At 34.8% G+C, this 14,855-nt stretch overlaps 2 protein-coding genes and 4 pseudogenes across 2 annotated transcripts; 3 read left to right on the top strand and 3 right to left on the bottom strand.

Moving 5' to 3' along the window:
- Positions 1 to 1,503: 1,503 nt before the first annotated feature.
- On the bottom strand, positions 1,504 to 3,022 carry LOC121213908 (NAD(P)H-quinone oxidoreductase subunit J, chloroplastic-like; annotated as a pseudogene).
- On the bottom strand, positions 1,942 to 3,021 carry LOC121213907 (NAD(P)H-quinone oxidoreductase subunit K, chloroplastic-like; annotated as a pseudogene).
- A 2,060-nt stretch (positions 3,023 to 5,082) lies between the features above and the next one.
- LOC121213912 (ATP synthase subunit beta, chloroplastic-like) lies at positions 5,083 to 7,786 on the bottom strand (annotated as a pseudogene).
- A 253-nt stretch (positions 7,787 to 8,039) lies between these two features.
- LOC121213913 (ribulose bisphosphate carboxylase large chain-like) lies at positions 8,040 to 9,677 on the top strand. Its single transcript, XM_041087252.1, has one exon. It carries the CDS (start codon positions 8,226 to 8,228, stop codon positions 9,099 to 9,101), a length of 876 nt encoding a protein of 291 aa, XP_040943186.1. The 5' UTR covers positions 8,040 to 8,225; the 3' UTR covers positions 9,102 to 9,677.
- Positions 9,135 to 9,479, top strand: LOC121213562 (ribulose bisphosphate carboxylase large chain-like). The gene has a single exon (XM_041086355.1). The coding sequence runs from the start codon at positions 9,135 to 9,137 to the stop codon at positions 9,477 to 9,479; it is 345 nt and encodes a 114-aa protein (XP_040942289.1).
- Positions 9,678 to 10,147: 470 nt separating the features above from the next.
- Positions 10,148 to 11,963, top strand: LOC121213914 (acetyl-coenzyme A carboxylase carboxyl transferase subunit beta, chloroplastic-like; annotated as a pseudogene).
- Positions 11,964 to 14,855: the final 2,892 nt, after the last annotated feature.

Genomic DNA, 14,855 nt, shown 5'->3' on the forward strand with positions numbered 1-14,855 from the left:
TATTTTTTTATAGGTATACTAATGAAAAACTATCTCAAAAAAGACGAACCGAACCTGTATTTTTTTTATTTCTATTATATGCAAAATCAATTTATATTTATATGAAAATATGAAAAATAAAAAGAATTGTTGTGAATCGATTCCAAGTTGAAGAAAGAATCGAATAGAATAGTCATTAATCAAATCATTCACTCCATAGTCTGATAAATCTTTTGAAAAACTGATTAATCGGACGAGAATAAAGATAGAGTCTCGTTCTACATGTCAATATCAATACCGACAATAATGAAATTTATAGTAAGAGGAAAATCCGTCGACTTTAAAAATCGTGAGGGTTCAAGTCCCTCTATCCCCAACCCCAAAAAGCCCATTTGCTGTCTATTTATTTTATCCTACCCTTTTTGTTAGTGGTTCAAAGTTCCTTATGTTTCTCATTCATCCTATTCTTTGCCGTTTTACAAGCGTATCCTAGCATAGCAGAATTTTGTTCTCTTATCACAAGTCTTGTGATATAGTGTGATATATTGTGATATATATATGATATACGTAGAAATCTCTTGAGCAAGGAATACCTATTTGATTTGAATGATTCATAATACATATGATTACTCATATGGAAATTTACAAAGTCCTCCTTTTGAAGATCCAAGAAATTCCTGTTCGAGACTTTTAATTTAATACTTTTTCATTTTTTTTTGTTTTCATTTTTAATTGACATAGACCCAAGTCATCTAGTATTATGAGGATAATGCGTCGGTAATGGTCGAGATAACTCAATTGGTAGAGCAGAGGACTGAAAATCCTCGTGTCACCAGTTCAAATCTGGTTCCTGGCATATGATTAATTTGTATGAGTATCTACTCTACAAATTAATTGATATGGATCGACATAATACATACTTATCTAGCTAGGTATCTGAGAGTAAACCCTCTCTTTATTTATTTTATTTTGTATTTTTTTCTCTTTTTAAAATGAGCAAAGAGTCTATTCTAATGTGTCTATTATAATGTAGTAAAAGACAAAATTTGCTTATCTTTCCTCTTCTTTTTTATTTGTTCACACTGCGGCTTCTCACATTCAAAAAGAATGGTAATACTTCATACATATTTAAGTAAAAGATTAAAATAGTTGGTTGAAAGGCCCAACAAAAAGACAGGTCTAGAGGAGTTCAAGGATAGAAATAACCAAGACTCATCTCAGCTACAGTACAAATAGAAGCCGATCCCCTTTCATTTATTTCTTTGTATTCTCTTTCATATTCCATTTCTTCATTCCCTTCTATGCGACTCTCTAGAGTTCATCTAAGTGATGTGCGCGATACAAAGTTCACGGTACAGAACCCTTATTGTTCATCCTATTGTCTCGGCTCGTTCGAAATAAAATAAATAAAAAAGTCTCTTCAAAAATCGAGAATCTCAATGATGTATTGTCTTTTATTTCTTTTTATTTATTAGCCTATCCATAAGAATACGAATGAAACCTCAATTCCTCTGTTTGAGCTAAAAGAAAATGTACAAATATTCTTTGAATATTCGAAGTTGTAATTAGTTTCTTATCATTCAATGAGCGTCTTGTATTTCATAAAAATTGGGGGCAATGTAATCCTTACGTAAAGGCCACCCTATCCAACTTTCGGGCATTAAGATACGTTTCAGCCGTGGATGATTTTCATAAGAGATTCCCAACATGTCATAAGATTCTCATTCTTGAAAATCTGAACTTTTCCAAACCCAGAAAACAGACGGAATTCTAGGGTTACTCCTTGGAGCAAATACTTTTATACATACCTCTTCCGGTTGATCTACACCATACTCTATTCTCGTAAGATGATACACACTGGCTAACAGTCCGCCTGGTGCTACATCATAGGCACATTGGGAACGTAGATAATTGTAACCATATACATATAAAATAACAGCAATGGAATGCCAATCCTCAGGCTTTATTTGTAAAGTCTCTATTCCTTGGTAATCGAAGCCCAAAGATCTATGAACTAGCCCGTGTTTGACTAGCCAAACAGACAAACGACCCTGCATCTTTTTATCTCTCCCGCACTTTTCTTTTTTATTTGTCATTTTTCTAAGATAAATATTTCGCATTAATGATGAAATCGAATTTATGAAGATTAATTCGTTGTCTGTTTCTGTAAAAAAAAATCCTACCTAATTCACTAATTCGTGGGAAGATAGTGAACCCTTGTAGTTGAAAAATGTTTCAGGAGGAATCTCTGAAGTAGATGGTGGTTGATAGAGCAATCCTTGATTATAATTTCCAGTACGAGTACTACGTACAAGACAAAACTTGTGATTGGTAGTAAAACACCGATCCCCCTGTTGAGATCTAATTCGATCTTCATAGATTTCGCGAGATATTTTCTTACGAAGTTTTGTTATAGCATCTATAACTGCCTCGGGTTTAGGGGGACAGCCCGGCAAATAGACATCCACGGGAATTAGCTTATCGACCCCCCGAACAGTACTATAAGAATCAGTACTGAACATCCCTCCTGTAATTGTACACGCGCCCATAGCAATAACATATTTAGGTTCGGGTATTTGTTCATATAATCTCACTAAAGAGGGCGCCATTTTCATTGTTACTCTTTCAGCTGTTAAAATTAGGTCTGCCTGTCTAGGACTCGATCTTGGTACCAGCCCATAACGATCAAAGTCGAAGCGTGAGCCTATTAATGAAGCAAATTCAATAAAGCAACAACTGGTACCATAAAGAAGCAGCCATAAACTGGAGAGTCTTGACCAATTTGAAAGATCATTTAATGTAGTTGAAATAACTGAATTTTGGGATGTTCGATCAAGTAAGGGAAATTCGATGGAATTCATACTCAATGTTATTATTATTTTGACTTTTTTCTTTCTTTTTATTATCTGAATATTCAGGAACTAAGACCATTCCAATGCTCCTTTTCGCCATGCATAAACTGAACCAACAATTAGGATAAGCACGAAAATGAAAGCTTCTATGAATACGGGTACCCCCAATACATCGAAACTTATTGCCCATGGATAAAGAAAAACCGTTTCAACATCAAAAACAACAAAAACTAGAGCAAACATATAATAACGGATTCGAAATTGTAACCAAGCATCGCCCATTGGTTCTATACCCGATTCATAACTAGAAAGTTTTTCTGGACCCTTTCTAATCGGGGCTAAAACTCCAGAAATTAGAAATGCCAAAATAGGAATAGCACTTGATATTATTAGAAATGCCCAGAAAATATCATATTCGTAAAGCAGAAACATAGACGAACTCCTATGAATGTGAAAAATAGATCGGATTAGTCGCTTCGACCTGGAATTCATTGTCAAGTCATCCGCAACTGTTTGTTTAGTCAAAACAACAATTCAGTTTGATCGAATCGTCTAGTTTTGTTTGTTTGCTGTGTTTCCATGTTGCGTTTTAAGATTTATTGATTGGAATTAATCCTATTTTATTTACATTCCACTTATTTCGATTTCATTTCGATATAGTACTAATTTGTATAGTACTAGTATAAATATATATTTATACTATATATAGTATAATACTATACAAATCCAAAACAAGTAATACTTTTTCGTTTTCACTTCATTTCGGATTTTTCTAAATAAAAGGAATTCTAATATCTAACTAATATCTAATATTTATTAGAATTTTAGAAATAAAAAAATTTAATTCGAAATTCTATTTATTCTAAATAGAAATTTGAACTTATAGATTTCGAATAAATAGAAATTTTTTATTTTATATCTATTTATATAGAATCAATCTAAAATCAATCTACCCGCGAGGATTAATTAAGAAAATGGGGTTTTGTTTATTTTATTCTTATCCAAGAATAAAAAAAGAGCGATTGGATCCGTTGAAATGCGCTTTTGTTTTCAGGGTTATACTCTGAGTGATCTCCCTGTGAGCGAGCTTATGGGAATGATTTGAACCAAGCAACTGGAAGCGACCAGTTCCAATCAACAAAGAATACAATAATTAGGAAAAAAACTATACAACTTTTTTATTTTTAGTTGTATTTGGATATTCTTTATTGTTTTAGTTTGCTTTACTTTTAAGAATATTATTTTCATTTCATTTTTCTTAATTTAATAAATTTAATGAATATTTAAAATTAATAAAATAGAAAATTCGAAAATATAGGGCTATACGGACTCGAACCGTAGACCTTCTCGGTAAAACAGATCGAACTGATTATTATCAAAATGATTCAGCCTATTTCAAAGACCCAACATGCATTTTTTTTTTTTTTTGCATTGGGCTCTTTCATTAACTGATAGAAATATCAGTTAGTCTACCGTATATATATTTTTTTTCTAACAGAAAAAAAGAAGACGGTTCCGTGTGCTCTGATTCATTGTGCTCTGATTCATTACTGATACAGGAGCACTTCCAAAGTGTTTCAAAGAGGGGAAGGGTTATCTTGACGTAGGTCTGCTTCTGGCCTAGATCAACCTAAGTTAAATGGAGTCTCTACCATCCTGATTAAAAAATCAAACATGAAACTTCATATACCTTAAGATTCATAGGACGAAAAGAGCATTTTTGAGGTCCTTATACTCATTATGCCTAGCATTGAATAGACCGGGTATTCACCCTATCAATATCTCAAATCAATAATGGGTTCGATTCGGATCTTGCCTAAACGGCACCCGAATCGGACCGAACCATTTGTCAGGCTATTGTTCTCTTGTTTTGTTCCTTCAAAGTAATGGAGTAAGACATCGATTTCTCAAAAAGATCAATTCTTTTGATTGCATGATAGACTTCCCTGAAAAACATTGGCGCACGTGTAAACGAGGTGCTCTACCAACTGAGCTATAGCCCTTGTTTTTGTGATACATATTTTATCATATTATGTAGATAATTTCTTGTCAAGATGAATATTACATAATCCAACATCATAATCATACCCTTTTGGTCTGTTTGATTGGTATTGCTTAGAAGTTGGATTTATAATCCATCGATGTAATAGGTCCCTTTTCTTTCTCTTTATGATTCCTTATGATAATAAATAACCTACTTAACTCAGCGGTTAGAGTATTGCTTTCATACGGCGGGAGTCATTGGTTCAAATCCAATAGTAGGTAGAACTTATTAGATACCATCGATCCCGGTGTCTAATAAGTTTTTCTACCCACCTTCTTTTATTGATTTTCTATCTTTTTCATCCTATTCTATTTCCGTTTTCAATTTTCAAATTTTTCGTTAGATCAAAATCTGATTTCACTTTTGATTGTATTTGATTGTATTTGATTCTATTTAATCGGCAGAATCAAAATGAGATGTATAAACGAAAGTTCTGTTTCTACGGAAATTTTTTCGATTAACCAACTCGTTACGAAATCGCGTTGATAGCCTCGACTCGTGTCCTAGCCCGTCTGAGAGCTAGATTTGCCTCAATTGTTTGCCTCTTGCCTTCAGCTTTCCTCAAGTTAGCTTCCACTATTTCAAGAGCTTGCTGAGCTTCTTGTGGATCAATGTCACTACCCTTCTCCGCATCATTTACTAAAATAGTGATTTCATTGTTGCCTATTCTAGCAAAACCGCCCATCAGAGCCATCATTAACCATTGGTCGTTAAGGCGTATTCTCAAAATACCTATATCTACAACTATGGCAATAGGCGCGTGATTTGGTAATACGCCAATTTGTCCGCTATTAGTAGATAAAATGATTTTTTTCACTTCTGAATCCCAAACAATTCGATTAGGGGTAAGTACACAAAGATTTAAGGTCATTTCTTCAATTTGCTCTCCATTTCTAAGTTCGTAGCCTTCGCAGTAGCTTCGTCGATGTTACCTACCAAATAAAAGGCCTGTTCAGGAAGACCGTCTAATTCTCCGGAAAGGATCAATTTAAATCCTCTAATTGTTTCTGCTAGACCAACATATTTCCCCGGGGAACCGGTAAATACTTTCGCTACGAAAAAGGGTTGTGATAAGAAACGCTCAATTTTTGCGCTCTTGCTACGGTTAAGCGATCCTCTTCGAACAATTCGTCCAACCCAAGGATAGCTATAATGTCCTGAAGTTCTTTGTAACGCTGTAAGGTTTGCTTAACCCTTTGCGCAGTTTCATAATGTTCCTCACCAACGATTCGAGGTTGGAGCATAGTGGACGTTGAGTCTAAAGGATCTACCGCTGGATAAATACATTTGGCAGCTAATCCTCTTGATAGTACGGTAGTAGCATCTAAATGCGCAAATGTTGTGGCAGGGGCAGGGTCGGTCAAATCGTCCGCAGGTACATAAACTGCTTGAATAGAAGTTATGGATCCCTCCTTGGTAGAAGAAATTCTTTCTTGTAAAGTACCCATTTCGGTACTAAGGGTGGGTTGATAACCCACAGCGGAAGGCATTCTACCCAATAAGGCGGATACTTCGGATCCCGCTTGGACAAAACGGAAGATATTGTCTATAAATAGAAGTACGTCTTGTTCATTAACATCTCAGAAATATTCCGCCATAGTTAGGGCAGTCAATCCAACTCTCATACGAGCTTCTGGCGGTTCATTCATCTGACCGTAGACTAAAGCCACTTTTGATTCCGCAAGATTTTGTTCATTAATTACTCCAGATTCTTTCATTTCCATGTAAAGATCATTTCCTTCACGAGTCCGTTCACCTACTCCGCCAAATACGGATACGCCCCCATGAGCTTTGGCAATGTTGTTGATCAATTCCATAATGAGTACTGTTTTACCTACCCCAGCCTCCCCAAATAGTCCAATTTTTCCTCCACGACGATAAGGAGCTAAAAGATCGACTACTTTAATTCCTGTTTCAAAAATAGATAATTTTGTATCTAATTGGATGAAAGCGGGCACGGATTTATGAATAGGGGATGTTGTGCGAGTATCTACAGGACCTAAATTATCAACGGGCTCCCCAAGCACGTTAAAAATTCGTCCTAGGGTCGCTCCGCCAACTGGAACACTTAGAGCAGCTCCCGTGTCAATCACTTCCATTCCTCTCGTTAGACCATCTGTAGCGCTCATAGCTACAGCTCTAACTCGATTATTTCCTAATAATTGCTGTACCTCACAAGTTACATTAATTTGTTGACCGGCGGCATCTCGACCCTTAACTACTAGGGCATTGTAAATATTAGGCATCTTGCCCGGGGGAAAGGCTACATCCAGTACTGGACCGATGATTTGAGAAATACGCCCCAGATTTTCTTTTTCAAGCGTGGAAACTCCAGGAACAGAAGTAGTAGGATTTATTTTCATAATAAAGTGAAATATGTCAATTTTTTTTCCAAAATTATCTAATACAAAAAAAATCTTCGATAGGAGGTTGATCGGTTAATTCAATAAGAAATAGGGGGTTAACGCTCGATTTCGTTGGTCCCATCCAATTCAAGTGCATGCAATTGGATTGTTTCCTTATTCAATGAAGGAATTTTTAAGTTCAACCAACCTATTTTCAAAATAGGAAGTGGATAAATAAAAATTTTGGGAGAGTCTTTCATTTGTCCATCATTATAGGCAACACCATCCATATTATCTATGGAATTCGAACCCGAACTCTATTTATGATTCCTTATTTCTATCTCATTAGCCTTGTTTCAATTTCATTTCGTATTTTATTTTAGCATATCGATTTTTTTTACTTTACGTCCAACCTCTCCCCCCTTTTTCCATCTATATTCCCTTTTTTTTCATTTCAGGGCCGAATTACGCCTGTTTTCACATCTAGGATTTACATATATAACATATATTACTGTCAAGGGTGAATTTCTTATTTCTTATTATTGAGCTTATAATATATAATATATAATTTCTATTAGATGTTAGAATATGAATTCTATTATATATTTATCTATTCTATTATATATATATTCTAATATATATTAGTATTAGAATTTATTTATATATTTTATTAATTTATTTATATATTTGATTTCTAATATATTAGAATATTATATTTATATTATTTTTATATTATTTATCTATTTCTATTTTATTTATTTCATTTGCATTTAGAATTTGGATTCAAAAAAAAGTAAGGAATTAGAAACTTGAAAAACACGGATCGGGTTGCGCCATACATATGAAAGAATATAGAATAATGATGTATTTGGCGAATCAAATACCATGGTCTAATAAGGAACCTTTCGGATTCGTTGATAATTTTTTGAAAGATTTCTTCGAAAAGGTTTCATTAACTCCTCATTTATATCGAGTAGACCTTGTTGTTGCGAGAATTCTTAATTCATGAGTTGTAGGGAGGGACTTATGTCACCACAAACAGAGACTAAAGCAAGTGTTGGATTCAAAGCTGGTGTTAAAGAGTATAAATTGACTTATTATACTCCTCAATATGAAGTCAAAGATACTGATATCTTGGTAGCCTTCCGAGTAACTCCTCAACCCGGAGTTCCGCCTGAGGAAGCAGGGGCCGCGGTAGCTGCTGAATCTTCTACTGGTACATGGACAACCGTGTGGACTGATGGGCTTACCAACCTTGATCGTTACAAAGGGCGATGCTACCACATTGAGCCCGTTCCTGGAGAAGAAGATCAATATATATGTTATGTAGCTTACCCTTTAGACCTTTTTGAAGAAGGTTCTGTTACTAACATGTTTACTTCCATTGTGGGTAATGTATTTGGGTTCAAAGCCCTGCGCGCTCTATGTCTAGAGGATCTGCGAATCCCTACTGCTTATATTAAAACTTTCCAAGGCCTGCCTCATGGCATCCAGGTTGAAAGAGATAAATTGAACAAGTATGGTCGCCCCCTATTAGGATGTACTATTAAACCTAAATTGGGGTTATCCGCTAAGAACTACGGTAGAGCAGTTTATGAATGTCTACGTGGCGGGCTTGATTTTACCAAAGATGATGAGAATGTGAACTCCCAACCATTTATGCGCTGGAGAGGCCGTTTCTTATTTTGTGCCGAAGCAATTTATAAATCACAGGCTGAAACAGGTGAAATCAAAGGGCATTACTTGAATGCTATTGCAGGTACATGTGAAGAAATTATCAAAAGGGCCGTGTGTGCTAGAGAATTGGGAGTTCCTATCGTAATGCACGACTACTTAACAGGTGGGTTCACTGCAAATACTAGCTTGGCTCATTATTGCTAAGATAATGGTCTACTTCTTCACATCCATCGCGCAATGCACGCAGTTATTGATAGACAGAAGAATCATGGTATGCACTTTCGTGTACTAGCTAAAGTTTTACGTATGTCTGGTAGAGATCATATTCACGCTGGTACAGTAGTAGGTAAACTTGAAGGAGAAAGGGACATAACTTTGGGCTTTGTTGATTTACTACGTGATGATTTTATTGAAAAAGATCGAAGTCGTGGTATTTATTTCACTCAAGATTGGGTTTCTATGCCAGGTGTTCTGCCCGTAGCTTCGGGGGGTATTCACGTTTGGCATATGCCTGCTTTGACCGAGATCTTTGGAGATGATTCCGTACTACAATTCGGTGGAGGAACTTTAGGACACCCTTGAGGAAATGCACCGGGTGCCATAGCTAATCGAGTAGCTTTATAAGCATGTGTACAAGCTCGTAATGAGGGACGTGACCTTGCCCGCGAGGGTAATGAAATTATCCGCGAGGCTAGCAAATGGAGTCCTGAACTAGCTGCTGCTTGTGAAGTATGGAAGGCGATCAAATTTGAATTCGACGCAGTGGATAAATTAGATAAACCAGCTTGATAAATCAAATTTGAATTCGAAGCAATGGATACTTTGTAATCCAGTAATTACTGTCGGTTTGTTGAATTGCAATTAAACTGGGCCCAATCTTTTACTAAAAGGATTGAGCCGATTCTATTGTCTATATTTTTGATAGATATATTTTTATCTAGATATACAAGATTTTAAATACAAAAATAAAAGACTAAACACAACTCAAATTTTCTCCTGGGTCAATAATTAATCCTATGTATGGATCTTTAGGATTGATGTATTCTTTTCTATCCTATATACCACGGTTTCAAATCATGGATCGAGCCAAGCATCACAACTTCTTCTACCCATCCTGTATGTTGTCCTTTTGGCTCCGTGTTGGAATAGAAACTTATTGTATTGTATTAGTAGACGAGATTTTACGAAAAAGGTTCTTGATAGGAGAAAATTTTCTTTTTTCCATTTTTTCAGTGCGGATTTTACACAACATGGGGAAATCACTATTTCGAATTGAAAATTGATATTTCTAATTCAAAAGAAAAAAGAGCTCTATCATATATAATGAACTGCTACTCCAGGTTCTCACAAAAGGGAATCGTTTCTTTCAATATTCACTCATTGTTCGTTAATAACCCTAGTGATTGTATCTAGTATGCGTATTCTGATAGGAAATAAAATATTCAATTGATTTTTCATCGAATGACTATTCATCTACTGTACTTTCATGGAAATAGAGGCAAGAAAGCTCTATGGAAAAATCATGGTTCAATTTGATCTTGTCTAAGGGAGAATTAGAATACAGATGTGGGCTAAGTAAATCAATGGATAGCCACCTTGGTCCTGTTGAAAATACTACTGTAAACGAAGACCCAACTAGAAATGATACGGATAAAAACATTCATGATTGGAGTGACAGCTCTAGTTATTACAGTAAGGTTGATCATTTAGTTGACGTCAAAGACATTTGGAATTTCATTTCTGATGACACCTTTTTAATTAGGGATAGTAATCAGGACTGTTATTCCATATATTTTGATAGTGAAAATCAAATTTTTGAGCTTAACAATGATCATTCTTTTTTGAGTGAACTAGAAAGTTTTTTTTATAGTTATCATAATTCTAGTTATATGAATAATGGATCGAAAAATGATGAGTCCCACTATCATTTTAACTTGGATGATAATGATACTAACTATGGTTGGAATAATCACATTAATAGTTGTATTGACTCTTATCTTCGTTCTCAAATCTGTACTGATAGTTCCATTTTAAGTGGTAGTGACAATTCCAATGATAATTATATTTATAATTACATTTGCGGCGAAGGTGGAAATAGTAGTGAAGGCAAGAATTTCGATATAATAACTCGTGAAAATGGTAATGATTTAACTCTAAAAGAAAGTTCTAATGATCTCGATCTATACAAGGATTTGTGGGTTCAATGCGAATGCGAAAATTGTTATGGAGTAAATTATAAGAAATCGCTTAATTCAAAAATGAATATTTGTGAACAATGTGGATATCATTTGAAAATGAGGAGTTCAGATAGAATCGAACTTTCGATTGATCCAGGCACTTGGGGTCTTATGGATGAAGACATGATCTCTCTAGATCCCATTGAATTTCAGTCTGAAGAAGAGTTTTATAAAGATCGTATTGACTTTTATCAAAGAAAGACAGGATTAACTGAGGCTATTCAAACAGGCACGAGTCAACTAAACAGTATTCCTATAGCAATCGGGGTTATGGATTTTCAGTTTATGGGGGGAGTATGGGATCCGTAGTAGGTGAGAAAAGCACCCGTTTGATCGAATATGCTACCAATAATTTTTTACCTCTTATTCTAGTGTGTGCTTCCGGAGGAGCACGCATGCAAGAAGGAAGTTTGAGCTTGATGCAAATGGCTAAAATATCTTCCGCTTTATATGATTATCAATCAAATAAAAAGTTATTTTATGTATCAATTCTTACATCTCCTACTACTGGTGGAGTGACCGCGAGTTTTGGTATGTTGGGGATATCATTATTGCTGAACCCAATGCCTATATTGCATTTGCAGGTAAAAGAGTAATTGAGCAAACATTGAATAAAACAATACCGGAAGGTTCACAGGCGGCTGAATATTTATTCCATAAGGGTTTATTTGATCCAATCGTACCACGTAATCCTTTAAAAGGTGTTCTGAGTGAGTTAGTTCAGCTCCACGGTTTTTTTCCTTTGAATCAAAATTCAATCAAGTAGAGTCTTAAGTGAAATTTTTTTATTTGTAGTGAAAAGGTAGTTAGTTAGTTTATCAGAATCAAAGTCAAAGCCCATTACGCGGGCTTTGACTTTGTGACAAAAAAAGGAATTGTCGAAAAACAAATTATGTGGATAATTATTATTATCATTATCCGATATTACTAATGAGTAAACCTCTAGCAACAAGATAAAAAGCGAATTTTTCCTTCTGTGAAATGAAAAGTTGGAGAGACAAATAAAACGAATTTTATCTTCCTCTATTGCGTATGTATATATAATTTAAATAGAGAAAAATAGAATAGAAATATAGAGTTTTGCATCTTTCTATATCTCCCGAAAATTCTATTTTTACTAATAATCCCTGTTCTTGGATCGGATTCTAACGAATCGAATCTTTCGACAATTTGTAATAAACTCTTTCTTTAGTAAATTCAAAAATTCAAATTAGAAGACAAGAACAATAGAATAATAAGAAAGTAAGAATAAAGTAAGATAATAAAGAAAGTGGATTATCTTATTATATACACCTATTTTATTTGATTTAAAAAGATGGGCAAGTCCTTTTATTTAATTCTACATTCCTTGCACTTATTAGATATATAGACTCGCTTAGATATACTTAGTATTTAGATATAATTAGTATAATATACGAATTATAATATAATCGTTATAAGATATATTTCTAACTAAACAATATAACAATAACAGGTACAAATATTAAATTGAGGTACCCATTTTATGACAAGTTTCAGCAGTTTTCCCTCTATTTTTGTGCCTTTAGTAGGCCTAGTATTTCTGGCAATTGCAATGGCTTCTTTATCTTTGTATGTTCAAAAAATTAAGATTTTTTATATTCAATGGGGCCAAGACCAAATCTTATCTATTTTTTTTTCAAGACTTAGATGTCATGGATACCTATTTAGTAAAATATTGTAGAACATCCGGCTTACCCGAACCGAACATAAATGAAAAAGCCCCTCTTATGCATACGTAAACATGGTATAGGGTTAAATGAATTATAGCAAGTGGATCGGTACCGAACGGATGTATGAAATTAAAGTCTATATATCTAGTAGATCCGTATAGGTGATCATATAAAGGGGATGATTTTAGATCGAAGCAATTTGATGAATTCCTTCTAAAAGTTCATATCAAAATAGTCCTAGTTGATGAGAGTTACTTCGGAAACAAAAAAAGTAAAGTCGAATTTTTTTGGTTATTCTCTCAATTCGAATAAAATGCAACTGGATCTAGTATGTATGAGTTGGCGATCAGAATCCATATGGATAGAATTTATAGTGGGATCTCGAAAAACAAGCAATTTCTGCTGGGCCTTTATCCTTTTTTTTTGGTTCATTAGGGTTTTTATTAGTTGGAACTTCTAGTTATCTTGGTAGGAATTTGATATCTTTATTTCCGTCTCAGCAAATAGTTTTTTTTCCACAAGGAATCGTGATGTCTTTCTATGGGATCGCAGGCCTCTTTATTAGTTCCTATTTGTGGTGCACAATTTTTTGGAATGTAGGCAGTGGTTATGATCGATTCGATAGAAAGGAGGGAATAGTATGTATTTTTCGTTGGGGTTTTCCTGGAAAAAATCGTCGCATCTTTCTACGATTCCTTATGAAAGATATTCAGTCCATCAGAATAGAAGTTAAAGAGGGTATTTATGCTCGTCGTGTCCTTTATATGGAAATCAGAGGCCAGGGGGCCGTTCCCTTGACTCGTACTGATGAGAATTTGACTCCGCGCGAAATTGAACAAAAAGCTACTGAATTGGCCTATTTTTTGCGTGTACCGATTGAAGTCTTTTGAAATGAATTGCAGAATAAAAGCTTTCTCGCCGGGAGGAAAAAGCTCAATCCAAGAATCCTCTTTTTTCTATAGCAGAACTAAACTGAAGTTTCTTCAGAATGCCCATTCAAACCAAAGCGGACGTATACGGAAGAGTCATAACATAAAAAAACGGTTTTTTTTGTCTACAAAAATCGTTTTTTATGCGTCTGTAAATGTAAAACCGCTCAACTTAATTCAGTAACAAAATAAGCAAGAAATCGAAATACTGGATTCATCTCATATATCAAAGTATTTCGAAATAAAGACTTTCGCTTTTTATTTGCAATATTTGGAGTTGATACGTGAGATACAGATAGATCATATCTTGTAAATTTTCTCTACTTTTCTTTTCTCAATCGGCCCCTCCCCTTTTATCCTTTCTTTTGTGCTCCTTAAGAACTAAAGAACTAAACAAGTGGATTTCTTTCTTATAACATAATGATAAACGTAATGATACCTTTTCTGTCTTTTTTTGTCACTCATTTTTGATCAGCATAATATTTTTCCTAATTTTTTTTTCAATTATTGCTGGACTCTAGACTATATAGTTTAGATAACCCGCGAAAATTTTCGACATATTTGATTGCGATCTTGATATAGACAGGGCGCTCCTTCGTCTCAAAATCTGAATAGAACAATCTTTCTTATTTGAGGCTAGTCTTGTAACACCCCTATCCCGTAACCGTCGCCGGAGTCGGACACGAGGGGTTCACAGACTAAATTTGCTTACTATCGCAGTCCATTTTAAAATTTTCCAGGCAGTTGGCTAACTGCGACACTGTCACCTTAAAAATCATATCTTGAGTTTCACAACTCGAAAATCAGTTTCGTAATTTTTCCCTGAAACTAGACTCATATGCCCATCTACATATTTTTTTCTAGAATTTTTGGTCGGGCCAATTAGTACAGTTTATTAGTCAAAGTCTCCCATGTTACAGGGATCGACTACACTGACCTTTGCGCATTACGACTTGGATATCTCCCTGCACAGAGCTTCAATACTGATTCCGTTTGTTTATATAGAAACTAGACTCATAGAGGAATCTATACATATATGGAATGACTCCTAATTATCTCTGGTTAATTTATAATGAATTTCCAAAGTCGGAACAGGGAATC

Source organism: Gossypium hirsutum, chromosome D01 (genome assembly GCF_007990345.1).
Source record: "Gossypium hirsutum isolate 1008001.06 chromosome D01, Gossypium_hirsutum_v2.1, whole genome shotgun sequence".
NCBI lineage: Eukaryota > Viridiplantae > Streptophyta > Magnoliopsida > Malvales > Malvaceae > Gossypium > Gossypium hirsutum.

Bases quoted from the DNA above. Each gene is read 5' to 3' on its own strand.
- LOC121213913 (XM_041087252.1), top strand. From the start codon at position 8,226: ATGAGTTGTAGGGAGGGACTTATGTCACCACAAACAGAGACTAAAGCA.
- LOC121213562 (XM_041086355.1), top strand. From the start codon at position 9,135: ATGCACGCAGTTATTGATAGACAGAAGAATCATGGTATGCACTTTCGT.